This window comes from Mixophyes fleayi, chromosome 2, assembly GCF_038048845.1.
Source record: "Mixophyes fleayi isolate aMixFle1 chromosome 2, aMixFle1.hap1, whole genome shotgun sequence".
NCBI classification, from domain to species: domain Eukaryota; kingdom Metazoa; phylum Chordata; class Amphibia; order Anura; family Limnodynastidae; genus Mixophyes; species Mixophyes fleayi.
The window spans coordinates 361,898,998-361,925,375 of NC_134403.1; the positions used below are offsets into that span (position 1 = coordinate 361,898,998).

General features: G+C 40.8%; 1 protein-coding gene across 1 annotated transcript in view; it reads left to right on the top strand.

Moving 5' to 3' along the window:
* Positions 1-14,252, top strand: part of PCP4 (Purkinje cell protein 4) — a 60,815-nt gene extending 46,563 nt beyond the window's left edge. Inside the window, exon 3 of the mRNA XM_075198241.1 lies at positions 13,879-14,252. Coding sequence (XP_075054342.1) covers positions 13,879-14,009 — 131 coding nt within the window. The 3' untranslated portion in view covers positions 14,010-14,252. The remainder of the gene's footprint in view (positions 1-13,878) is intronic.
* Positions 14,253-26,378: the final 12,126 nt, after the last annotated feature.

The following is a 26,378-nucleotide window of genomic DNA, read 5'->3' on the forward strand; positions in this document are numbered from 1 at the left end:
TTGCATTTGATGTCTGGCAGTTTTGAACCATGCATAGGGATTACCGCACACATGTTCACAGTTTTTAACGGTTTTAAAATACGCAAACCTACCAAACTAATATTATTCATGAAGTCCATATTATATTCATGTTCCAGTTCCTAGAACAAACTGTATGTGATTTCTTCGAGCAATCAGCTGGTTTGCAAACTGGACATCACGCAACAACCGTCCAGTTTTGACTATCATGTATCATTAAGATGCACCTTCTGGGAGCTGTACCATCAATGCCTCCCATAGACCTGGTGCAAGTTGACGTATTGATGATGACTGTGACCTCTGTTGTGTGTATTCTTCTGTATGCTACTTAAAGCTGTTAAACATATTTTAGCGATCAATGTAAATCAGGCACCTTTGCCTGTGATTTGACCAACAAGAACAACGTCTACAAATAAGTCATCTGCTTATATACATAGCACCATTTGTATGGATCCCAGACCGCAAAACCGACATTGATGTCAATTTCTGTTGATAACATGACCATAAGTCCCACCCCGCAAGCTCGATGCCTAGGTGTGATCCTTGATTCACAACTGTCATTTATTCCCCACATCAACTCTATGGGGTATATTTACTAAACTGCGGGTTTGAAAAAGTGGAGATGTTGCCTATAGCAACCAATCAGATTCTAGCTGTCATTTTGTAGAATGCACTAAATAAATGAAAGCTAGAATTTGATTGGTTGCTATAGGCAACATCTCCACTTTTCCAAACCTGCAGTTTAGTAAATCTAGCCCTATATCTAAATCATGTTACATACACCTAAAGAACATTTCCAGAATACGCACATATCTCACACAAGACACCGCAAAAACATTAATTCATGCGCTCAACATCTCCCACATCAACTACTGCAATTCCCTCCTTACTGGTCTTCCCAAAGTCAGACTTGAACCCCTACAATCTATTTTACATGCAGCACCTAGATTGATTTTCCTTACTAACCGTTTTTCCTCTGCTGAGTCACTCTGTCAGTCTATACATTGGCTGCCTGTATTTCAACGAATCCAATATAAAATTCTTCTACTAACATTCAAGGCCATCAACAAAATTGCACCGACATACATTTCCTCACTGGTCTCGAAATATCTCCCCACTTGACACCTCCGTTCTGCACAAGATCTACGTCTCTCTTCCACTCTCATCACATCCTCGCATTCTCGGTTACAGGACTTTTTCCGGGCTGCACCCACTTTGTGGAATTCCCTCCCACGCACAGTAAGACTTTCCTATAGTCTTCAAACCTTCAAGCGTTCACTGAAAACCTATCTCTTCAGACAAGGTTATGATATTCCTCAACCACGATCTTAATTTCCCTAGATTACCCTATTACCACCCTCTATTATTATTATTATTATTATTAATATTTATTTCTAAGGCGCCACAAGGCATCCGCAGCGCCGTACAGAGACAAACAAAATTACAATACAATGGGAGACAGCACAGTAAACACAGCAACTTAGTAAGCTCAATGCACAGCTAGAGAGGGCGGGGAAGGGGGAGGGAGGATCCGCAAACGACGGGGCCCAAGAAGGAGGGCGCGGAAGACAGGGAGACCCCCAGGGGGGAGGAGGGAGCGAGAGTGGACGTGGGGTGGAGGACCCTCGAGGAGGAAGAATCTACCCTCTACACAGCTAACACAGGACAACAACCCTCTGACCAACATTGCTGTGTGACTGATCACACAGCTCACTCAATACTTTTACCTTTTTAGCTGGTCCATTGTGCAATATGATGTAGCACATACCCTTGTGTTTCTAACTCCCATTGTCCTATAGATTGTAAGCTTGTGAGCTGGGTTCTCTTACCTCTCTGTCTGTATGAATTACGCAGTATTGTCTTATTAATGTTTGTTCCCAATTGTAAAGCGCTACGGAATTTGCATAAATAAATAAATGATGATGATGTGTGTATTTCACTTTTATAAGATGCAATTTGAAAACCGAACAAAAAACACATTTTAAAGTGCAGTTTTGAAAACAAAAACTACGCTAACAGCCACTGTTTCGCTTATGTTCATTCTATGTGCTGCCTACATTTGAAGCCCATCTATAACTACAGAGCTGGGAATATATTGACCGAAATCTCTACTTAGTCTCCTGTCATTAAAATGGTCCAATTAACAAGATGGCCCAATTTAATCTGTGACGTCCACTCTGGAGAGTTTGCCGAAAATAAAGTTATTTTTATTTTCAATCATTCTACAAACGCAGGATTTGCAGAGGGGGGTTTCCCCACCACGCCGCCAGTGGGCGTGAACAGCATGCATGGGGGCATGGCTATAATATTAGACAGTGCTTGGCTGCTCTCAAACTCTTCCTATCCCCTATAATATACATGGGCAATGCTGCGTGCACTCTCTCCCTTTTCAAGCAGAGCCGTGTGAAGTGGAGGCAGGGTCCAGCCACCTCAATTATACAGTGCCCCAGGCTTGGAGGGGGGTTTCCAGGTACTAGGATCCCCCCTCGGTGTGCCTATGCTCTTATACAGTGATTGGTAACCGGTGGCCCCCAGCTCCTTCCTGCTTTATTGTCAGACAAGTTTGTTATAGCCGTAACACTTGTTTTAAATACCTGCTGATACGTTATTACAGATAGGTGTCTGTTCTTTGATTAAATGTATTGTTTTACCTTATTACTGATATTATGGGTAATGTGCGGCCCTTTTGAAAGAAGGCGGCCCCTGAGGTGTATCGGGTTGGCCATCACTGCTCTCGTATAAATTAGGCCAATGAAAGATAATGTCTGATTGGTTACAGGATACTAATTCAGTTTGTACCATATTACTAGTTGTGTCCTGTTTATAGGAAAATGAGAAGGCTGTAAATAAAACTCCCCCTTTAAACATCTGAAGAATTGCGCTGCTGCCTGTTGGTGTCTGAAGACAAATCCTCTCACACAGCCCGAATGACCTCCGCACCGCTTTTGTTATATTACTTGCCCGCAGCGCTTCTAGATTGGCTGAGAAAATGATTCCCGGGTCACTTTGATTCATAGTAGTTGACATTATAGTGTCATTAATCCTGAGTTCTGCCTTTGGATTTCTGCACATTAAATACATTATTTTTCTTTTAATACTGAACTGCAAATAGGACATATTTCCTCCCATGCAATACAAGAGCAGAATTATGGCTATCACAGGGGCTGCGGTGGCTATGCGGCCTGGAGTTGAGGGGGATTGGCGACACAGGTCCAACTTCTATCCCGGCTCTCCCTCCGTTCTTCTGAGCATGAGAGGTGAAGCTCCGTTTGGGCTCTCTGTTCCAGCAGGCACCCTATGCATGCTCAGAAGATTGGTTCTAAGCTCCACCCATTTTGTGGGCTAAGCCTGTATGCAGCCTATAAATTTACTAGGAACCTGGGAGATCACGGCCTGATTAATAATAACCGAGAGAATTGATAAGGTACATGCTCAGAAATATTACTGTATTTCAGCCAACTATTGGCTGCCTCCACAGTTTTACCATAAAGACCACTAAACCAAAAACATAAATACAAACCAGCTACTAATAATATTCACATATAAATCATACTTGCCAGCATTGACGAAAGGGAAGGCAATCTCATTACTATAGCCCCGCCCCTGCTGTGCAATACGGTCATTTGTGGTATCACACAGCGGGGGTGGGGCTATGATGATGGGATATGCTTCCTCAAGCCCTGCCTCTGCCCACTTCGATAGTGAAGTGGGTGGACTCTGGGAGAATGGCTCGCTCTTCCAAGGAGACTCCCGACATTCTGGAACAGTAGGCAAGTATGAAACAAATATGTAAAATTTTTAAGAGACTCTCACAACCGAAGATATTGGAGCAAAATTTGCTGTTTTGGCCATTGAATAGTACTGCAGTCAGCTCCCCTCAGAAATGGTTGACAGCAGAGATCAATATCTTATAGCCATATAACATTTAATGCTAATGCTAAACATTTAAGCCATATAATATTTAAATTCTCCTGGGCTGCCCGCTTCCACTGGAACGACCTTCCATGCTCTATTCGACTATCCCCTAATCTGTGCTCCTTCAAACGGGTATTTAAAACTCATCTGTCCCTCAAAGCCTACCAGCCATCCACCTAACCTCCTCTCCATGCTTAATCTCTGCACCTCTCTCTTCTCTTGCCCGTTACTCGCTCCTCTTGCTTTGGATCCCCTTCACTGACTCCCTATTGTGCCTGATGTCTGTTTGTCCTCCCCGTTAGGATGTAAGCTCATACAAGCAGGGCCCTCTTTCTTCTTGTTTCTATACCTATTCTTCGTCTCCAACTTCACTGTACTAACTATGCTTGGAGTTATGGTATTGTTTGTTTATTGTTCTGTACTGTTTTACACTGTATGGTCCACTGTTTGTATTCTGTAATCTTGTGGTCAGATGTATGTGGACACTCAAACATCACATCCATATGTCCTTACTGAGCATCTCATTCCAAAAAGCCATGGGCATTACTATGGAGCTGGTCCCCCCTTTGCTGGGATTCACATCCATTCAGCCACAAGAGCATTTTTGAGATTGAGCTTGAAGTTGGCATTCCAATTCATCCCAAAGATGGAGTTGAGTTCCGAGTTCTGTTCAGATCCGTCAAGTTCTCCCACCTTCCATTTTTGACGGATCTCACTTTGTGCACGGGTGCATTGTCATGCTGACACAGGAAAGGGCCTTCCCTTCAACGTTAGACGTACACAATACTTTAGAATGTCCTTGTATACTGCAGCATTAATATTTCTCTTGGGCACAACGGTGGCTCAGTGGTTATGACTTCTGCCTCACAGCGCTAGGGTCTTGAGTTCGATTCCTGACTCGGGCCTTATCTGTCTTCAGTTTGTATTTTCTCCCCGTGTTTGCGTGGGTTTCCTCCTGGTGCTCCAGTTGCCTCCCACACTCCAAAAACATACTGGTAGTTTAATTGACTGCTGACAAAATTAGCCCTAGTCTGTGCCTGTGTTAAGGAATTTAGACTGTAAGCTCCAATGGGGCAGGCAGTGATGTAAATGACAGATATATTTCCTGTACAGTGTTTGCTGTGTAATTAGTGGCACTATATATATATATATATATATATATATATATATATATATAAATGATGAATTCTCTTCACTGAAACTAAGAGGTCCAGGCCAGACAATGAATGACAGCCCCAGATCATTATCCTCCTCCAGCAAACTTTACAGTATGCATTCGGGTAGGAAGAGTTCTCCTAGTATCCGCCAAACCCAGATTCACCCGTCAGACTGCCAGATGGTAAAGCCTGTGGGTAGTTATACATGTAGAAAAAGGTTTGTGTTAAGTAGTCATTTGGGTTTGTTAAAAGCCAACACGCATATTGTACTGAAATGCAACAATTATTACAAATTGAAAGGATAGCAAAAAATATGGTCTAAATAGCCAGATGTAAATTTGTTACAACTAGTTGTCCTGACAAAAGACCATTTTTATCTATTTTAAAAGACATTGCCCATTACTAAGAGAACAGATGTGTTGTTGAGGCTGCCTCTAGGGAATGATAACATTTAACTTGAATTTCAATAAAATGTTTTTGAATTTTAGAAGGCAAAGGATTCATCTGCTAAGAAAAGCATTGAAGCTGGGAAAGTGTGCTGTTAAGAAAAAGCAGAGCCCAAATAGGGAATAGTGAAAATATTTTAAATAAATATTGTTGCGAATACATTCAGTATTTTCCAAACAAATCTCTAGCAATAAAACACTACTAATGTGTTTAAATAAGAAAGTATTGAAGGTAAGATGGAAACAAAAGGACATTTGAATTGTTAAGACTAGAAGAGATTGAAAATTCATTATAGAAACATAGAATTTGACAGCAGATAAGAAACACTTCATAGGCAAACCGGGGGGGGTTCCTAGTGCCTGGAAACCCCCTCCAAGCCTGGGAGACTGTATAATTGAGGTGGCTGGACCCTGGCCCCGCTTCACCTGGCTCTGCTCGAAAAGAGAGAGCTGCGTGCACCTAACAGTAGTGCATGCAGCATTGCCCATGTATATTATGGGGATAGGAAGAGTTGGAGAGCAGCCAAGCACTCTCTAAAATTATAGCCACACCCCCATGCATGCTGGTCAAGCCCACTGGCGGCGTGGTATGGAAACCCCCCTCTGCAAATCCTGCGTTTGCCCCTGCACTTGGCCCATCTAGTCTGCCCATTATTTAACATATGCTAACCTCAAACCCTATTTGATTGTTAGTTCTTTGTAAGGATATCCTTATGTCTATCCCAAGCATGTTCAAATTGCTCTACTGTATTAGCCTCTACCACCTCTGATGGGAGGCTATTCCACTTATCCACTACCCTTTATGTGATGTAGATTTTCTTCAAATTTCCTCTGAGTCTACTTCCCCCCAGTGTCAGTGCATGTCCTCCTGTTCTAATACTTCTCTTCCTTTGAAGAATGTTTTCTTCCTGTACCTTGTTGAAACCCTTAATATATTTGAAATTGCCTTTCATGTCCCCCCTTTCCCTTCTTTATAGAAATGATAGAAATTATAGATATGTTTAGCAATACTTGCCCACTCCCAGGGGAGCAGGCCATTCATCCTAGTGAAGTAGGTAGGAGGGGAGCCTCCATCGCATCATTTTGGTCTCGGCGGCAAAAAGACACTTTGCGTCATTGCATTTTGGGGGTCGGTGCCCCGTCCCCATCCATCCTCACACTTTGCCTCCACTCGGGGATCTCCAGGAGGCCGAAGAATGAAAAGTTGGTAAGTATGATTTAAAAAAAAAATTCTCATCTGTTTTCACATAGGCAGAAAAAATGGCAAGAAATAGTTTGTGTAGCAGAAGATTTTGTACACCATTAAATGTTCCTTGTCTAACTAAGAAGAAGGTGCAGTATAGAACATGAAAAGCACCTGGTACAGATGGCATCCACCCATGTGTGCTAAAGGAACTAAGTTCAGTAATTGATAGACAAATATTTACTACATTTGTGGCCTGCCTCATAACCAAGAAAGTGCTACAAGATTGGAGGAAAGCAGATGTAACAATATTTCAAAAGGGAACAATATCATAACCAGGAAATTATAGACTTCTAATTGTGCCTTCAGCTGTGGGTAAATTATTTCAAGCGATTAATAAATAAACGTTGAGATGGGAATCGTAGATCTGGGGCTGGGGAGTACATACATGGTTGGAGAAATGGTTGTAGGATAGACAACGTGAAGTTATGGAAACGGAACATAATCACACTGGAGTAAAGTTATTAGTGATGTGTACCATGAGGACCAGTATTGGGCCCTTTTAATCTCTATATTCAGGACTTGGTGATGGCCTAGAATCCATATTTGCTGATGACAGAAAGCTGTGAAGGGTTTTAACATAGAGCAGCATAGTTACTAGCTACAAAAGACAAAACATCAAACTGCACTGTGCCTTGGTAGACCGAATTTATGTAGAAAAGTTTACAGTTATGCACCCAGGTCCTGGTAATAACTGGGTTACATAAACATTAGCTGGAATACAATTGGGGAAAACTGAGCTAAAAAAAATTAATTGGGAATGCGGGCAAATACAATTTTGGGATGCATAAAAAGGGGGATAAAGATAGAATTAGCATTAAGTCATCTTGTATTTGGCGAATAGTGTTTGGTCACCTCACCAAAAGAAAGACATTGAAGAACTGAAAAGGGTTCAGAGGTGGGCAACCTCATTATCATTTATTTATTTATATAGTGGCACTAATTCCGCAGCGCTGTACAGAGAACTCACTCACATCAGTCCCTGCCCCATTGTAGCTTACAATCTAAATCCCCTAACACACACACACAGAGCGAGAGAGACTAAGAGCAATTTAATAGCAGCCAATTAACCTACCAGTATTTTTTGAAGAGTGTGGGAGGAAACCGGAGCACCCGGAGGAAACCCACACAAAAACAGGGAGAACATGCAAACTCCACACAGATAAGGCCATGGTTGGAAATTGAACTCATGACCCCAGTGCTGTGAGGCAGAAGTGCTAAAGAGGACAAGAGGACGTCAGTTGCAAATGGAAGAGAGAAGGTTTCACCATCAGCATAGAAAGAGGTTATTTCCAGTTAAGGTGGTTAGTTTGGAATTCAGGTGGTATATATAGTTTAAATTACTAGAGGACATTATGGGGTGATCGATCCAGGGTTTGTTGCCATTTTTCGGGACAGGAAGTGATATTTTCCACCTGTGAGGCTAAAGCAGCAACTGTATGAAGTGTTGAACTTGATGAAATTGTATTTTTTTCAACCTTACAAACTATGTAAGTTCTGGGATGTTAAAGCCGCTCATTCTAAGCACTAAATTTCCCCTCATGTGAAAGATATGGCAGCATATTCATCCCCGTCACTGCAGTAATAGCGGTTTGCAAGGAAAAAGTTTCTTGATTTTACCCTGGAACTGGCAAAACATTTTCTTGCCTGGAACATAAATCTACGTCCTTATTTTTCAATGGCTGATTTACACTGAGATGTTGAGCAAGTGAGAGTCTCGCCGAATTTAACAAAGCCGTTCAGAAAAGCTTTTCACCATCACCCCCCGAGGGAAGGAAGATTGAGCGCTCATATTTCCTTGTGCTGTCATTGTTCATATCCACTCCGACGGCAAAAGAGTAAACTGAATAATTTGCTGGAAGCAGGTTTGTAACTAATAACCCTGGGATGAAATTTGTCAGATTTAGGTTCACGAGATCTCAAGGAAAAGACTTTGTAGAATGTTATGAAGCAAAATAAAGAACATGAGGATAGAGACTTTCATTTCTCTCCAAGTGAAGTGCCTCCTACCTCAGTGATGCCTCTAGTTCTCATTGTGCCTCGTACACTTGATAGCACTAATTCCTAGTAACCTAAAGGAGTCAGCTATCCATAAAACGTTTACCCAGCGGGAACAGTATGCTATCATCATTTATTTACATAGCGCCACCAATTCCACAGCGCTGTACAGAGAATATTTGCCATTCACATCAGTCTCCGCACCATTGGAGCTTACAGTCTAGATTCCCTACCACACACACACTAGGGTTAATTTTGTCAGCAGCAAATTACTACTATGTTTTTGGAGTATGCAAAGAATCCCACGCAAACAGGGGGAAAACAAACAAACTACACACAGATAAGGCCATGGTTGGGAATAGAACTCATGTAACCAGCGCGGTGAGGCAGAAATGCTGACCATTGTGCCACCATGCTACCCACAGTTTTGTTGCGACGGACAAACAATGGGAAGTATTAAGTCATACTTGCCAAGATCCAAGAGGGGTGGTTCATAGGACCACGTTGAAGCGATTTGTATGAAATCACTTCATAATGTAACCCGTCCTGGAGGGTGGCCTGCTCTCTTGGGATTCCGGGAGTCTCCCAGACATTCCAGGAATCACCCAGACATTCCGGGAGAGTAGGTAATATGATCAAAGTGGATTTTATGGATTACATTGAGCACATTTCACGTCACTTCGAAGTCCGGGTTTTCTAATTCAGAATGTTCTTGTCACTTTATTAAAATCTTAACAACTTTGCTTAATCAGCTCATAAAATTAACAGTTAATGGTATTAATAACGTACCTGATCTTGTGATTTTATTTTATTCTAAAACCATTGTCTCTATATAATTATTTGTTTTTTTATACTTCGCTGCTTGCAAGAATAATGTTAATAGTTTTACTTTTATTTGAAACTTTTTGCTTGTTTTGTTTGGTGATTGTATCTGTAAATGTTCTGTACCGTCACCTCCAATTCACTGACATTTTCCCTCAGACGCTCTTTTTATGTTCTGCTTCATATTGTAATTTTAGTGCTCTGCGAAGCTCTTCAGCCTCAAACCATTTCCTATATAAAATGTTACTGTCTCGTAGTGTTTGACTCATATTAATCTTTCATGTGCTAATCAGCGTTTCCAGCCCTGTGTTTAATAGAGATCAATTATCAAAAGCATATTTATACGACTTCAGGGTTACCCATACTTTGAATAGTTCGCTTGCGGGAGATCCCAGAGTAGGAACGTGTTGGAAAGGGGCGGGATGCAACGAATGGCCAAAATCACGCGATTCACCTATTTTCCCGGGAGACCGGAATATTTGGGAAGTGGGCCAGCATGGGGTTACCATAATTTTGCATTCGAGAAGAGGACAAATTGCGCCGCGCAAATCACAAGGAAGCAAACTTTTTATGGGATCCCCACTTTGAAACTTTGAAAGACCACGCCCATTTTAATACAACCCCTCCCACCTTACCGCCTTTGCCATAGCGTACTGTAGCCCAATACACCATACAGGAGGTAACCCCAAATATTATCGAAGATCTTTCTTTCACTTGTAATGTATAGTTGTGAGATTTCTGCCATCTCTCCTCTCTTTCTCTGCACAAACCACCATCTATATATTACTTTCAATATGTGATGTGCCCGTATTTGAGATATAGTTTAATACTTTTATTGATATTCTCTCGGACTTATATAAATATTAGTTTGTATGGTAATATTGCAATAGTAAGCACCAAGCAACAGAACATTGTCCCTTAGTGTGTACTGTACTTTAATGTATACTGTACTTTAGTGTATATTATACTTTAGTGTATACTGTACTTTAGTGTACACTGTGCTTTATTTCTCTGTGCTTTAATGCATTGTTAGTATTTTGTCCAATGTACTGGGTCTTACCGTTATATGACTGCAAACAAGCGGGTAAATGGCCGTTTGAGGGTTGAAGGTTAAGGGGCAATAATATTTGATCGCTAGTGGGGGCAATCATTATTTATGATTTGGCAACACTTACTGTTTCATGATAGGTGCATCATTTATATCGCACACATGTGGCACTAAAAGTACCAGCACGCACATGTGCGCAAATGCATGCTGGCACTTGTAGCGTCATATGATAAGTGTTGCACCTTCATAAATAATTATTACCCCCCTGCTAGCAATCAAATGTTATTGCCCTTTAATATAATTATATATTAATAATGTCCCTATAATATGAAAAACAGTAATTTTGCCCTCATAATACAATGAACAATAATAATGGCCCCATAAGTAAATTATAAATTAAATTTTACCTCATAACCATTAAATAATGATTGCTACAATCATTCCTAAGTCTATGGTGTCTCCTCTTATGTTATGAATGGCAGATAGCTCAAACAGAATGCTGCAATCTTGCCTCTCACAGCCGCCTCTACTGTTTTGGCTGTTTTGCTAGCGTTTTTTTCGATGGTTTGTATGTAGTCAAGGTTAAAACTTGGGATGGTGATGTAGAAAGCTTTGCCGAATGAAACATCAGTTTTCGGGCAATTTATAGTGGTTTTGCCGTTAATACATCAGGTGGTTTAAAACCAACCTGTAAAAACGGCTCAAAACTTAGGTTTAACAAAACCGCAGTTTAATACATTTATGAAAAAAATTCTACAGTACATAAATTTGTAGAAACCTGCTGGAAGGGCACTGTCTGGGTACATAGATCAGAGTCACAGCACCTATTGGTTATCAATGTTCCTCTCCTGCATGTCACCAGCAGTACAGTGTGCGGGAATGGAACAACCGGTCCCCAGTCAGAATGTTCGTTATGTTTCAGGACGTGAGTGAGGATCGCGTTGGAAGTAGTGACCTGTCCATTTGTGCCCCTGTATCTATTAATCGCCGCAGTTTGTTTTTAAAATTCAGTTTTGTCGGACGTGGCCCCTTGTTAAAAAGGTTTCTCCATGCTTTGTATGGCTGTGTCCATTGATAAATAGGGAGAAGCCATATCTGAATCATTAAGAAAAGCAAAGCACAACTTTGCTCCTGGACAAACGCAAGGGGTGCAAATTTGTTTATTATTTTGCCCATAAGGAAAAAAAACTGGCTGTTTTTTCATGCAGCACACAAATACTTTATTTTACACTGAAATTTAGGACATGCCCCAGCCCAACTATAAATCTGTCCCCGCATTTTATATTTACCTCCCCCTCCAATGCAACATGGTTTTGTCCAGGTGCAAATTTACTCCTTTTTTATGCTTTCCTCTTCTTAATGACTTAGGCCCATATTGAGCATCATTTACGAACTGCAAAAGGTCTGAGAAGTTGGCAATTATTCTTCACAGTCTGTAAGTGTTCCCTGCAGGTCCTGGACCTGTGTAAATGTGGGGAGATGATAGAATCTGAATAGCTTGCAGTGTGCTGTAGCCGTCACCTCTGGTGGCTGTGGATAATCAGATGATCCTTCTTAGGAGAAACATACACCCCAAGCCCTAGAACTCCAAAATACTATACTAGAGATGAGGGAAAATGCAAAATGACATAGAAGAGACACAATAAGTATTCTCCACAATAAACTCAAAATGCTAAACTCCATTGTTGCACAAGCCTCATAATTTGCAGCTTCAGTTCTTAGGTGTAGTGTAGAGGTGAGAGACTGCAAGCCCACTATTCCTAATCATTCATTATGGCCTTCAGTGGGGCTCTCAATGCATACTTGCCAACTCTCCCGGAATGTCCGGAAGTTTACCGAAATCCGGGTCGGTCCCCCGAACTCCCGGAAGAGCAGGCAAGTCTCCCGCATCCAGCAAATACCTGGCCAAAATAACGCGATTCGCAGTGAATCACGTCATTTTGGCCCCGCTCCCCGCTTCAAAATGTCCGTGATCTCCCGGACTTCAGTGCCTAAAAGTAAGTAAGTATGGCTCAATGTCTACACAAACTCTACCACTTTCTTCCTGCCAAAAAGGCCATTTTCCACTTCAAAGACTTCGAGACTTTTGAACCAATGATTCATTTTCCATCTGATACCTTTTAACATTATGTATATAGAGTAAATATATAAAGTAAAAGTTAACAATTTTGTAAGGTCAAAACCAACTTGTAGCACCTGCTGTCTGGGTCAATATTGCTATTATCATCTGTGGAGAACTAAAAAGCAATAACAAAAGTGATAGCTGAAGTTATGACCCGTTCTTCATTAAAGTTTATATGCGCAATATGTTAATATTAATGTTCAATAACACATACAAGGCATGCTGTTCTGCAGAGAAAACCAACTGTATGCCCATTTTTGCTTTCGTGTGATTGGTAGTTGTCATACTGGAACAGTTCCCCCGGTGTGGAAATAATTGTGAATATTAATAAAAAAAAATCCTTGACTTTACCAAGAAATCTCATGTTCACAAAACATTATTCAGACATGACATCATGCAGCATAAACAGCTATTTGGTACTTGTTGTTTTCAAAATAAGTCATTTCTAGCTACAGAGTTATCCTGGTGCATTGTACCTCACACCCTGGACCTCTCTCATCCTATGTAGCTCAGCCGTATGGGTTCCATGTCCCTGTTCGGGAGACTCTGCTCTGCTGATACCTCAGCTCTCATGAACCTTGTACGGTTTCCAGTACAAAAGGATCTGTGAATGGTTATTAGCTAGAACAGGCCTGGCCAATTTGTGGCTCTCCAGGTGTTTGTGAAACTACAAGTCCCAGCATACCCTGCAAGCTATTGGCTGGCTATCTGCTGGCAAAGCATTCTGTGGCTTGTAGTGTCACAACACCTGCAGAGCTACAGGTTGGCCAGACCTGAGCTAGAAGAGGATTGGACAAGAGAGTTTTGCATCTAACCAACCAGCAGTCATCCACCCTCCAATCGGCTTCCAGAGAGTAATTCTGTACAGAGCTTTTTGTATTTCAGTTCCTCCAGGCTGAGAGCCGAGAGGATCATAGTAGATGAGGCTCCGGTGGGAGTGAATATCTCCTGGACCACAGGGCTCTCAGTCATTGATACAATGTGGGTCAGCTAATTATATTTGGGGGAAAAATAATTTTTTCTTCAGGTTTTAGAAAGCATATCCATATCTATTCCTCCTGTGATATCCAGACAATAAATAACATTCTGTATTTCTTATCTCTCGACAGATGACCAGAAGAAAGTCGAGGAGGATTTCGACATTGACATGGACGCCCCAGAGACAGAGCGAGCAGCTGTAGCGATACAGTCTCAGTTCAGAAAATTCCAAAAGAAGAAGCAGGGGTCAGACGACTCGTAGTACCTACCTCTCACCACCGGGGGAATAAAAACTTTATCTGAAACAAAAAAAAAAAAAATAGAATGATTTATCAGGAAATTAGGGATATCTAGGATGCATGTACAAAGGTTCTAACTATTTATAGTCTATTAGACATAAATCACTGGGCAGTCCACTGCGGTATGTTTCTCAAAACCAATCCATACTGTAACCTTCTATTTTATGTGATATTATAATAAATAATGCTGAGATGACAAGTGGAAACTTTTCTCTGAGATTTTTTTTCCCTTAGGACTTCTAAAGAACTACACGCACCAGTTTAACTTCTCGTAGCATAAACGTTAATGCACCTACTTTTTAAGGGACCACTTTTCCGAAAAAGCAAAATGCACATTATCATCATCATCTATTTATATAGCGCCACTAATTCCGCAGCGCTGTAGAGAGAACTCACTCACGTCAGTCCCTGCCCCATTGGGGCTTACAATCTAAATTCTCTAACACACACACAGACAGACAGACAGACTAAGGTCAATTTGTTAGCAGCCAATTAACCTACCAGTATGAGTGTGGGAGGAAACCAGAGCACCTGGAGGAAACCCACGCAAACACGGGGAGAACATACAAACTCCACAAAGATAAGACCATGGTTGTGAATTGAACTCATGACTCCAGTGCTGTGAGGCAGAAGTGCTAACCACTACGCTACCGTAGAGATGCCAGACGTGGGCGGGGCTAGCACAGTGTGGCTCCCAAACCCCATGACATTTATTTAGAAGCTGTGAAACAGCTATAATGAAATGCAACAAAGCCCACCTGACCAGTATACACAGCCACATCTGATGACCAGTATACTATCCTTGGTGTCCACAATACAGTGCAGGGCATAAGATCTGACCAGATACAGCTAATTTGCTGATCATAATACAGAGGCTCATAGCTGACACTGAGAGATCCTAATGTCTACTAATGTTCTAGCAGCTTCGTCTCCTGTGCCTGCAGGAATCCTTTCTCCTGCTCTCCGCTGCCATCTCACAAATCAAACTAATGAGCAGCCACTAATGGAAATGTCACTGGCTGCTTTATACTTAGCGGGCTCCTGACGTTCTCTGACGGAAATGCTATTTGGTTGCTGGATTTCAATAAGTAAAAATCAGCTTATTATGGATCTGCTTGTCCTCCACCAATCTTAGGAATACAACACATGTTAATAGCAGGAAAAAAAATTGTGTTGCTATCTTAAAGCTGCGATCCCATGAAAAGAAATCAGCTGTGTTTTTTTTTAACATAAATCACTGTGGCGGGAGTATAAAAAAAAAGTTGGGCAAAATTATTTACCATTTATCCTCTTGGTTTTTTCCTTCAGGCTGCTGTTAATGATTTATGATTCTGGACTACCATGGCAACCACAGTCCCATGACACTAGATGTAGCGAGCAGAGAGACTTTGGAAAGCCCCCATGAGCCTCTGTCTCCTTCTATTCTCTCTGCAATCACATGACATGCTGAGAGCTATGAACCTGTGTCTGAGTAGCAGACTGACTGTGTCTGTGTCTGGTAGCCGCTTTTGTTTTCCAACTAGATAGCTTTTGAAAGGAGATAATGATTGGAAGGAGGATAGCTATGAAAAATGACATGTTTTCTTAAAAAAGTACTTAATTTGCTAATTAAAGAAAAAAATAAAATGAATCTATGGGGGATTGCTGCTTTAGGAGAGGAACAGAAATGTTATTTCCTGGGAGAGTTAACAATGGCTGCTGATATGGGTTAAACTTAATATAACTAAGGAGAACTCCCTTTCAAACTTGATGAAACATCACTGGTCATGTCCTTATACATACCAATATGTAGAGAGCATTTTACCCAAGAGCTGTAAGCCACTCAGACTCACCTCTCCTGTTCAGCAATAAGTATAATAAACATATTAGCTTTCACCAAGGGGATGGGACAGATTGGAAGTGGAATAAAGCACACCTTATATTTCCGGAATTTAGTAAGACATAGGTTGTTTTTATTGTTGATTTGTAAGGTGCGAAAACAGAACAAGCATAAAAAATGGACATACAGGGCAGACAAAGTAAATACAGATATGGAAACAAACATAGTGAAGGCTTTGCTCACGAGAGTCCTTACAATCTAATAGGTTGTGGTGTATATATCAATCCAATCCTTGGTGTTTATGCCTTGCTTGAAGTTTATAATAATTTATGTACAAGAATCTTAGAACTGCCGACGTTAAATTGCCCCCAAACACAGTAAAAGGATTGAAAGATTACAGAGCAGTTAGAACTTATTGTATTTGCCGGTGGCATAAGTCCAATATCTATTTCTGTCCTCGTTTTAACTTGCAGAGGCTGAAGCTGGGCAGCAGAGTTGAAATGAGTTTTTCTTGTAAAACCTGTGGAATATAATGTTACATTTAGCTGAGCTTGTAGCTATGGAGAATTCTAATGGAATGATAAAGCGTGTATCTAATTTTGGGGCTTAAAATCTTTTTCTAATAAGGTTTGAACACTTGCTGATGTGTTCTGACACACAACGACAGAACGAAGGTAAATGCAGACTTTATCTGCCATGCATTAATAATAAGATTCCCGCAGACCTGGTTTTCAGACAAGTCATAAGAGTAGGAGCGTTTCTGCAGTAAATTATTTTCAGGACCGGTTCCCTTGTGGTTCTAGACGTTAAGGGTTTAAAGAAATACACAATTTTGGTTATTTTTTTTAATGCATTTACAATATCAAGGTAAAAAGGGTACTGATAAAAGAAAAATCAGCTCTTTGTTGAAAGAAACTGGACAAGGCAGACATTGCATTAGAATAACCCTGGTTACAGAGAATGCAGGATACATGGTATGATACTCACGAAGAGGTTCAGAGAAGGGTTGTATTTAACCATAAGGAAATGAAGCACATAATTATAGCAGCATTGTCTAGGAAACATGATGGCATGCCTACTCTCCGGTAATGTCCAGGAATGTCCAATCTCCAGTAGTTCTCACAGGAGAGCAGAACATTCTCCTGCATCCTGCCAACGACCTGATCCTGGGTCCTGGAGAACGTGATTGGCTGAAAACTGCATCATCCAAAATGATGTGATTATCTGCGCCAGTAATTCATAAATTGTACAAAGCTGCGATTTCTTTGATAGTCCAACCACCTAGTGCTGTCAACATCCTGGACCCTCAACTGCTCCCGGGAAAATCAATCTGCGCCTTGCTTGGTGGGTTTGCGGATACACCTGAAAAGGTGCATGATGGGAAGAGTGAAATGTTGCATTAAATCCAATCTACTAATACCTTAGCCATACTTGCCAACTCTCCCTGAATGTCAAGGAGACTCCCTGAAATAGGGGTGATCTCCCTCACTCCCTGAAGAGTCTGGCATTCTCCCTGATGCTGAGCCAGTACAAGACATGGTTGGCTTCGCCATCTGTGGCGTGATGACACAGTTCAGAAATTATGTCCTATGTCCATGTATTGATGCCTATGGAGGTGGCCATGTTCATGGAGACCAAGATTTAATCAAAGACTGACAGGTAAGACAACATGACTTCAGTAATGGAGACAGAAATGTAAAAGACACTGACGTCTCTAGAGATTCATTAGCTGCTTTTCTTTAATGCATAGTTGCCTACTCTCCCAGAATGTACGGGAGACCCCCGCATTTCTGGGAAACCTCCCGGGAGAGCAGAGCAACCTCCCGGTTCACACCCCGCAATAGATAAGTGGAGGGGGCGGGGCTTAATGATGCAAATATTGTGTCATCAATATTGTGTCATTTTAGCAATTTGTCAAGCCCTGCCCCCGCACACCCACCTCCCCCGGGATCTCCCTGAAGCCAGCGAGGAACTTGGTAAGTTGGCAAGTATGACTTTAGCACAAACCCATGTATTAAAGGTTTCTGTTCTTCTACCTGAAACACTGTTCAGTTTACTTTTACATTAAGAATGGACAATGGGACTCTCTTTAATATAGGTATTATTTTTGTGTGTAAAGGTTTGTCATTGGTCAAAGTGCAGTTGGGAGATGCAAAATACTATTATACTAAGTATTGGACAAGACCCCATTTCTGATTATTCCGGGGTGGTGGGGAACTATCTAGTACTTCTGCGGGGAGAAAAGAAGATCTCACAACCTCACATGTGCTCTTTCCACCTCTTTATTTCATTTAAATAATCTCATTATAAATAAATCTCATGTTTGCATGTTGCAGCACTCAAGAAGAAATGCCTCTACTGTAGTTTGCCCAACTTCCCTCGTTCTAAGCTGCAAAGCTTTGCAGTCCTGCAGATACTGACATCGTGGCCCACTAACCCTTGTGCTTCTCCAGGAAAGCGAAATGTAGAAATGTCATGTTAGAAAAGATTTCAGTTTTGTAAAGCATCCTTAGATTATATAAATAAATGTAATGAACAATGATACATTGTCTATAAAATAGATTGCAACTTTCTCAAAAAATTAATTCACAAAATAGTTAGAAAATACCAATCAGCACATCTGTCTAGTGATACAGATAGAAGCAGATGTCTGATTGGTTGATATGGGTAACTCACTTCTGCACTTATTTTAAAAAATAGTCCCCAATATCTTCAACTGATAAGATTTTAAATTTCCCATCGCCTACTCGCATAGGAGGCAGCCACTTTGAGGGTGGAATCAATATTCATGAGAAAGCAGGATAATACATCCCAAACAGTGGCAGAACTACTGCAATGCAACCCACGCAGTTGCTATTGTACCAGGGTGGCCCAACGACACTGGTGCGTCCGCTACGGAGTCCCCAATCTGCTTTTATGAATATGCATGGTGGCCAGCACAAGTGTAATGAAGACCCCAGTACTGAAAGGCCAAACAGGAACCCAGTGCGCATGCACCAATTTAGGCAAGGCTGTCCCCTCATCCCAGCATCCAGGACTTTGGTGTCCCAACTGATTAGGTGGTATGTCCAGCTCACAACTAGTAGATACCTTGAGGTATGTCTCCCGAACAGTGAGGACATGCAAGGGTGTTTTCAGGGGAGGGGGTTTTGGGTGGCTGAGTGATTCAGAAGCATCATCATCATTTATTTATATAGCGTCACCAATTCCTCATCGCTGTATGGAGAATATTATGTCATTCACCTCAGTCCCTGTCCTAACCACACAGACTATGGTTAATTTTGTCAGAAGCTGATTAACCTACCAGTATGTTTTTGGAGTGTGGGAGGAACCCAGAGCACCCGGAGGAAACCCACGCAAACACGGGGAGAACATAGAAGCGCCACACAGATATGGCCATGGTTGGGAATCAAACTCATGACCCCAGCGATGTGAGGCAGAAGTGCTAACCACTAAGCCACCATGCTGCCTATAGCATCCTAGCAATACTGCCAAGGGATGTGGCCACGTGCTCACTTTCGAAAATCTGAATTTTGGGAGGTATGCAGCCTATCAATTTACTAGAAAGTGTGCTATTGCTATTTAATGCTACAATAAGGATCATTTACAGCTGCCTCCACTGTGTGTAAGGGACAAATGGACATTAAAGGTGAAGTCCATTTAATTATTGTTTGTCACATCTGTACCTCCTCCTGATCTGTAGAACAGTAGTGCTCCGAGTCTGCTGCTAACCATCCCTAAAACGTGGCTCACTTCTGACTTCTGACCACTTGCAAAGGAAAGGAAAAATGAAGAAGAAATATATATTTCAACTGCCGTCTTTTAAATCTGAGATTAATATTATATTATCTATTGTATCCAATACAAAGCTGTGTGCTCTTAGTTCTATTTTGTTCTCTTACACTCGCAGTATTCTAAAGATTCTAATTTATATAGCATAAAGGGATATTTTTAAATACTTTTATACCTAGTCTTTCTGGTTTCCTAGCCTCAGTTTTAGTTGTGTCTTTATATCATCAGACAGTGTAGTTTATTGTTGCTGCACTTGCATATGACACCAATCTGCTGCGCTCTCTGTACTGGACAGAGTCGTAACCAGGGAGCAGCTTTGAGTCCCATCGCGGTGCCACAAAAATAAACAGCTCTGCATGTTGTTATAAATACATGTCTAAATGGAAGAACGCTAGAAAAAAAATGTTATGTATTTTCTAAAGGTTGCAGGTGGGTGTGTACAAGCCAAGTTTTCTGAAGACAGGACGGGTTTCTAACTAGTCACCTGGAAGAGCTACTTATAGGCTCATGAAGAGTGAAGACACCTCAGTAATATTAGAACTGTGTACTTCACACATTAAGTCTCATTTACAAACCAGAGATTATACATACATGCAGCGCGTTTCTCCATTTGTCCACCTTGCACACACACACACACACACAGAGGCACACTTGCCTTCTGGGAAAAGCAAATTTTTCTGTTTATTTGGGCACCAGATGGTGTGTCCAACTAAGGGCACATGGTGGAAAATGTCACTGTTACCTACTATTACATTTGAGCCAACAGGCTCCTTAATTACACATTTCTAATTTTCTACTCTAATACTTTCTAATGCTTATGTATTACATAAGTCCATGCTTGGCTACTTCTCATATCTCACATCTGGGAAACGAGGAAAGTGGTATGAAAAGAGCAGATTGTTACGCTATTTGTGCTACCTAGTGGAAGCAAGCCGTAAGTAGACATCAGTGATAGAACTAGCGCCTCTGCAGGAAGTGTGTCCGGAACGGGTCCATGAGGTTAGGCGTACATAGCAGTGCCGTTCCACCGCCCAAGGATCAAACTCTACCAAGTTGAACATGCGTAAGACCAGCACATATGCAGTAAAGCCGCAAAGGTGAAAAATTTTAATTCCCTAGGTCTTTCTTCACATAAATCTCTGAAACGCGTAGTGTCTATCTCACTAGATGGACTAATCTGAAAGTATAGTTTATATTAACTATAGCTCTTTATTTATGGGACCACAGCAACCATTGAATGATCCAAATATGACATTCATTCAGATGAATGCTTAAAAAGCCTGACATTTCTGCAAAGTTTTAATTGTAGGGTCCTGAAATGCTCCCCAAAAATAATATTAAAGATCATATGTCTAATAGTATTTCTATATTCAGATCTTTATTGAGGTGCAAAGTTTGAGAAAAATTCCCTGTGATACTCAATTCTCATCAGATGCAGAATTCAATAAACTGTAAAACAAAATTAAAAACAAACTATTCTCTGATAGTGTAATTAAGAAGAGACTGAACAGTGCAATAACTTTTTAAGGAGCTCTGCTAAACGCACTCACTTTGTATTTGTAATCAAAGTGAGATAAAAATGTAATAGGATGACATTGTTTATCAACAAGGTACAATATAAATAATAGTTATGTATATTGTTCATTTACCATTAACTCCTTGTTATTATGTCACACAATTGGATGGAGAATGAAATTATATTCACGCTTTCAGAGACACGGGAAGAACTGTACAGAAACGAATGTAATCAATCTATTTCTAGCCTCTACCAATGAATGGTCTGTGAATTACTGCAACTGTCATACAGCAAATATTCTAGGATTATGGAAACAACAGATCAGGCTCCGAGCTGAGTGTCTATGTTCTTAGGTTACACCTTAGATAGAAGGTATCAGATTTGCAGGTTTGAAATAAGCCACTAAACTGACCTTCAACCTGAAAGCTAGATTGGATGCTCATTAATTGTATAATTTTACATTTTTATTGTCTTCTGGCTCAAATCTCAGACTTAATGTATTCACCTCAATCTTTATAACTGTGGATACAATGAATACAAAGCAATAGGCTGCTAATTTCCCTCACAAATCCACTATTATTTGCAAAGTATTATTCAAACATAGCTATATTTATTGTCACGTAGGTGACAAAAACATTGTGGACCAAACGATATGATTTGCGTGTTCGGCGCATCCTGCACAACCAGCTGGGGGACACTGCAGACCATGGGTATAGAGGGCGCTGTGGAGTCCAGACACTAAAAAGACTTGTCTGTTCTCTCCCACCCCTCTATGCTCCCATTCCGTCGGAAATCTTCAGTTAATTTACTAACCAAGCCGCAAGAGAGGGCAAAACTCATACAACGAACTGTCAGAACCACAAAAAGAGTGGGTGTGCAGTGTCCCCAACTGTGTTTAGAGAAAGAGATTTTACGGTGAATACAAAAATTTTGTTTTCTCTAGCACAACCAGTTGAGGGATCACTGCAGACCATAGGGACGTTCCAAAACTGCCCTATGAGTGGGGATGCTGCAAGTGAGACGCACATAACACTTTATGGCCAAAACTTGCATCCTTAGAGGCAAATACATGAAATCTGTAAAATTTTGTGAACATGTGGACGAAAGACCATGTAGCAGCCCGACAAACCTGCTCAACTGAAGCCCCATGCCGCGCTGCCCAAGAAGCACTGACCGACCTAGTGGAATGTGTTGTAAAGCCTCCTGGAACCTGTGGAACATAAGCCTGGTGAATAGTATCGTTATCCACCTAGAAATTGTCTGTTTGGTGGCTGGCCAGCCACGCTTCCGGACATTATACAACACCAGAAGACTGTCAGTCTTCCTAACAGAGACCAATCTATCCACGTAGATCCGCAAGTCTATAAATATTAACATCGCTTTTTAAAACTTTCACATTTTTTTTTTGTAGGTGAAGTGGGTGTTGGAATAGTGGTAATCGTATTAACGATTACCACCGGTAGTACCAGCACTGATGATTAGAGGTAATCATACTTGGGTAAAGTTTGCCCACAAGCAGTGGTGCTTTTCATGCACAACTCTTTTTATTAAAATGTGGCACATAGCCTCACCCGTCTGAAGAAGCGGAGAACATTTTTTATATATTACCACAAAAATATTTAAAATCAATCAAATAGTCAGTGACAAAAGGGTATAATTTTCCATTCATGCACCTAACTTATTAGGAATATCGTTCTCAGTCTATCATAAGACGCTTGAACCATCTGTTCAGAATAACCTCTCTGAAGAAACCTGTTAAAACTCATGTGCCTTAAATTCATATTCCTGTCACCTAGAGTAGCACCTCCTAAATCTCAGATTGGAATGTTGTGTAATAACTATAAAGGATCTAGGGGCAATAATTCGCCATCAAAATATTATTCTCACTTTTTTTACAATAAATATCAGTCTTTATAGCAATAAAACCGTCACTATATATAAGCTACTATTATAAGCCACTCGTGACGGCTCACTCTGGGTCTGAGTCCTTTCTCCTGGCTGTTGCCAAGCATCTGGGATGTCATCTTGTGTCAGGCTAACTGTCCCTTCAGTCTCAGCAAGTTGCCTTGCAGCCGGGACCCTCCTCCACCAAACTATACAGTTGGTAAAATGCAGTCAGACAGGTAACGTTCCCTGGCATCCACCAAACCCAGACTCACCCATCGGACTGCTAAACAGAGAAGTGTGATTCAACACTCCACAGAATACATTTCCCCTGCTCCACAGTCCAGTGTCGTTGTGCTTTACACCACTCCATCCAATGCTTGGCATTTGTCTTGGTGATGTGAGGCTTGCATGCAGCCGCTCGGCCACGGAAACCCATTCCATTAAACTCCTGCTGCACAATTTTAGTGCTTACATTAATGCCAGTGAAAGTACGGAACTCTTCAGCTATGGAATCAGTAGAACGTTGGCGACTTTTGCACACCATGCGCCTTAGCAATAATTGGCCCATGGCCGTGGGGTGGTTCGCCCCCAGGGGAACATTGTGGCTTGGCCTCCCTTGAAAGTACATGGGGTACAGAAAATAAGAAGGGAGTCAAATAAAGCGGGGACACAGGGAGAATCCCCCCGCAGAGGGTGGCGTGGTTGCTCAATACAGCAATCCACAGACTGCGAAGATGAATAAAACAAAACAATGCAAAACAAAGAGACATCATCATCATCATTTATTTATATCATTCATATCAGTCCCTACCCCATTGGAGCTTACAGTCTAAATTCCCTAATATAGACACACACTCACACACAGACAGAGAGAGAGAGAGAGACTAGGGTCAATTTTGATAGCAGCCAATTAACCTACCAGTATGTTTTTGGAGTGTGGGAGGAAACCGGAGTACCTGGAGGAAACCCACGCAAACACAGGGAGAACATACAAACTCCACATAGATAAGGCCATGGTCGGGAATTGAACTCATGACCCCAGTGCTGTGAGGCAGAAGTACTAACCATTTCAGTGCATATTATAATAATGTAGTGCTTCAAATAAACATTAACAGGGGGATCACTAGTTGTCCCAGGGGGAGTCAAGCAGGGCTAAGGGCGAAGAATTGAAAAAGGACAGAGAGGTCTCTCTAGTTGTACCCGCCCCTTCCGTGACATACACATGCCACTTGAACCACTTCATGATAGTGGCCAAAGCAGAAGTAGAGTAGGGAATGTCTATAGTCTCCATTTGAAAGCTAGACTGGAACTTTGAAATCATTCAAGTCAGGGTAGAGGGAGCAATTGTCTTCCAACTTTGGGTTATAGCGGCCCTGGTCACTACCAAAATATGACCAAGAAGGTAGAGATCATGTTTAGGGACTGATGTAGGATGTTATAGCGTATTCTTGACCTGTATTGCTTGAAGCCTGCTCTGTTGCTGTTAATACTTTCTCTGCTTTATTACTTGTTGTCTGACCCTGCTTGTTCCTGGATGTTCCTTCTCTGCTGCCCATATCGATCCTTGGCTTTGTTTTTGGACCTTCCTTGCTCGCTGCCACCCCTGACCTTCTGGCTTGTCCTTGGTATTCCTGTTTGCTGCCTGCCCATGACATCGGTACTGGTTATACTGTGTTTATCATCTGGTGTACTACTAATCCAAGCCTCCATTCTCCCTCACTGCCTTCCTTCTAAGATAAACTCTTACTACTCTGAGTACAAGACCTGAGGGCATCTGAATACCTGTGAGAATATTGCTCTCTATGGGAAAAGCTGTTTGCTATAGGTGAAGACCTTGCATTGCCTTGTTCTAAGAGTTTATCTGGTCTCCAGTGGAAGCTGTAGCAATGATTAACGGAAATTAATGGTCGAAAGTCGATCTTTCCATATAGTAAATTATGTTCAAATCCTCTGGACCCCTTCCAAACCAAAATTAGATCTTCAAAAAACCTACAATCTAAAACTATATGATCTCTATTTGGATCTCTAAAAATGTGTTGTGACTCTCTTAAAGACATTCTCTTAAGATGGTGCAAATGTTGCCCCCATGGCTACACCACATTTCTGCAGGCGATATTGACCATTAAACATAAAGTAATTATATGTAAGTAATAAAACAATACACTAAGAAAGTCTACATACATTGTGTTTTGATCATTATTATAAAAAAGTGTTATATTGCTATAATATCATATCTTTTCATATCACCTCTAGATTAACTGCAAAAAAATTGCTGTATCCTTTCTTTATTTATCCCTTATCTCCATTGTAAGGTAAATCACAGATTAAAGGTATATATATATATATATATATATATATATATATATATATATATATATATATATATATAAAGATATAGATAGATAGATAGATAGATAGATATGCAAAATATTGGTGTATCTACAATCAAATAGTCATGTGCTTGTTATGTTAGTATTCCATATGGTAAACCATGTTTACGTATTATATTAAGTTTTAATTTATATATTAGTTTGGGATCCATCTCTATAGGCTGGTAAGTCTCTGTATGTCTAAAAGTCTTGGTATCCACAGTAACCAAATTGCCGCCTTTATCAGTATTTCTTAATACTGGATGCTCTATTTTGGTTAATTTGTAATAAACCTGATTTCCATTGGACTAAAATTGTATTTGTATTTCGGTTTTCTTATTTGTTCATTTAAGTCAATCAAGTTCCACCACTGTATGAAAAGTATCTATCCATATACCTATAGCATTACCTGGATAGACAGTACAACTCCTTTATAAATCTGGATGTTGTCTACTTTTTCCTAATTTTCTAGTATAGTACTTTCTTCTAAAATGTTATTTAGACTGGCAATTAATATGACCTTTAAAGTCCAGTGTAGATTTCTTAATATACATATATTTATCTTCAGGAACATATATCTATTAGGAACATATTTCGAAAATTTCAGGGGAAAGTTAGTAATCATCCTTTGGTTTTGCCAATGTCTTTCGCCTCTAAGGTGTATATTTACTAAACTGCAGGTTTGAAAAAGTGGAGATGTTGCCTATAGCAACCAATCAGATTCTAGTTGTCATTTTGTAGAATGTACAAAACAAATGATAACTAGAATCTGATTAGTTGCTATAGGCAACATCTCCATTTTTTCAAACCTGTATTCTAGTAAATATACCCCCAAATCTCATGTTTTCAAAGCGCCAAAAAACTTGGGGTTTATCTGAATCGCACTTTAGTAAATATACCCCTTAGTGTGGACACTACTGGCTGATTGACGTGCCGGGTTGCTGAAGAA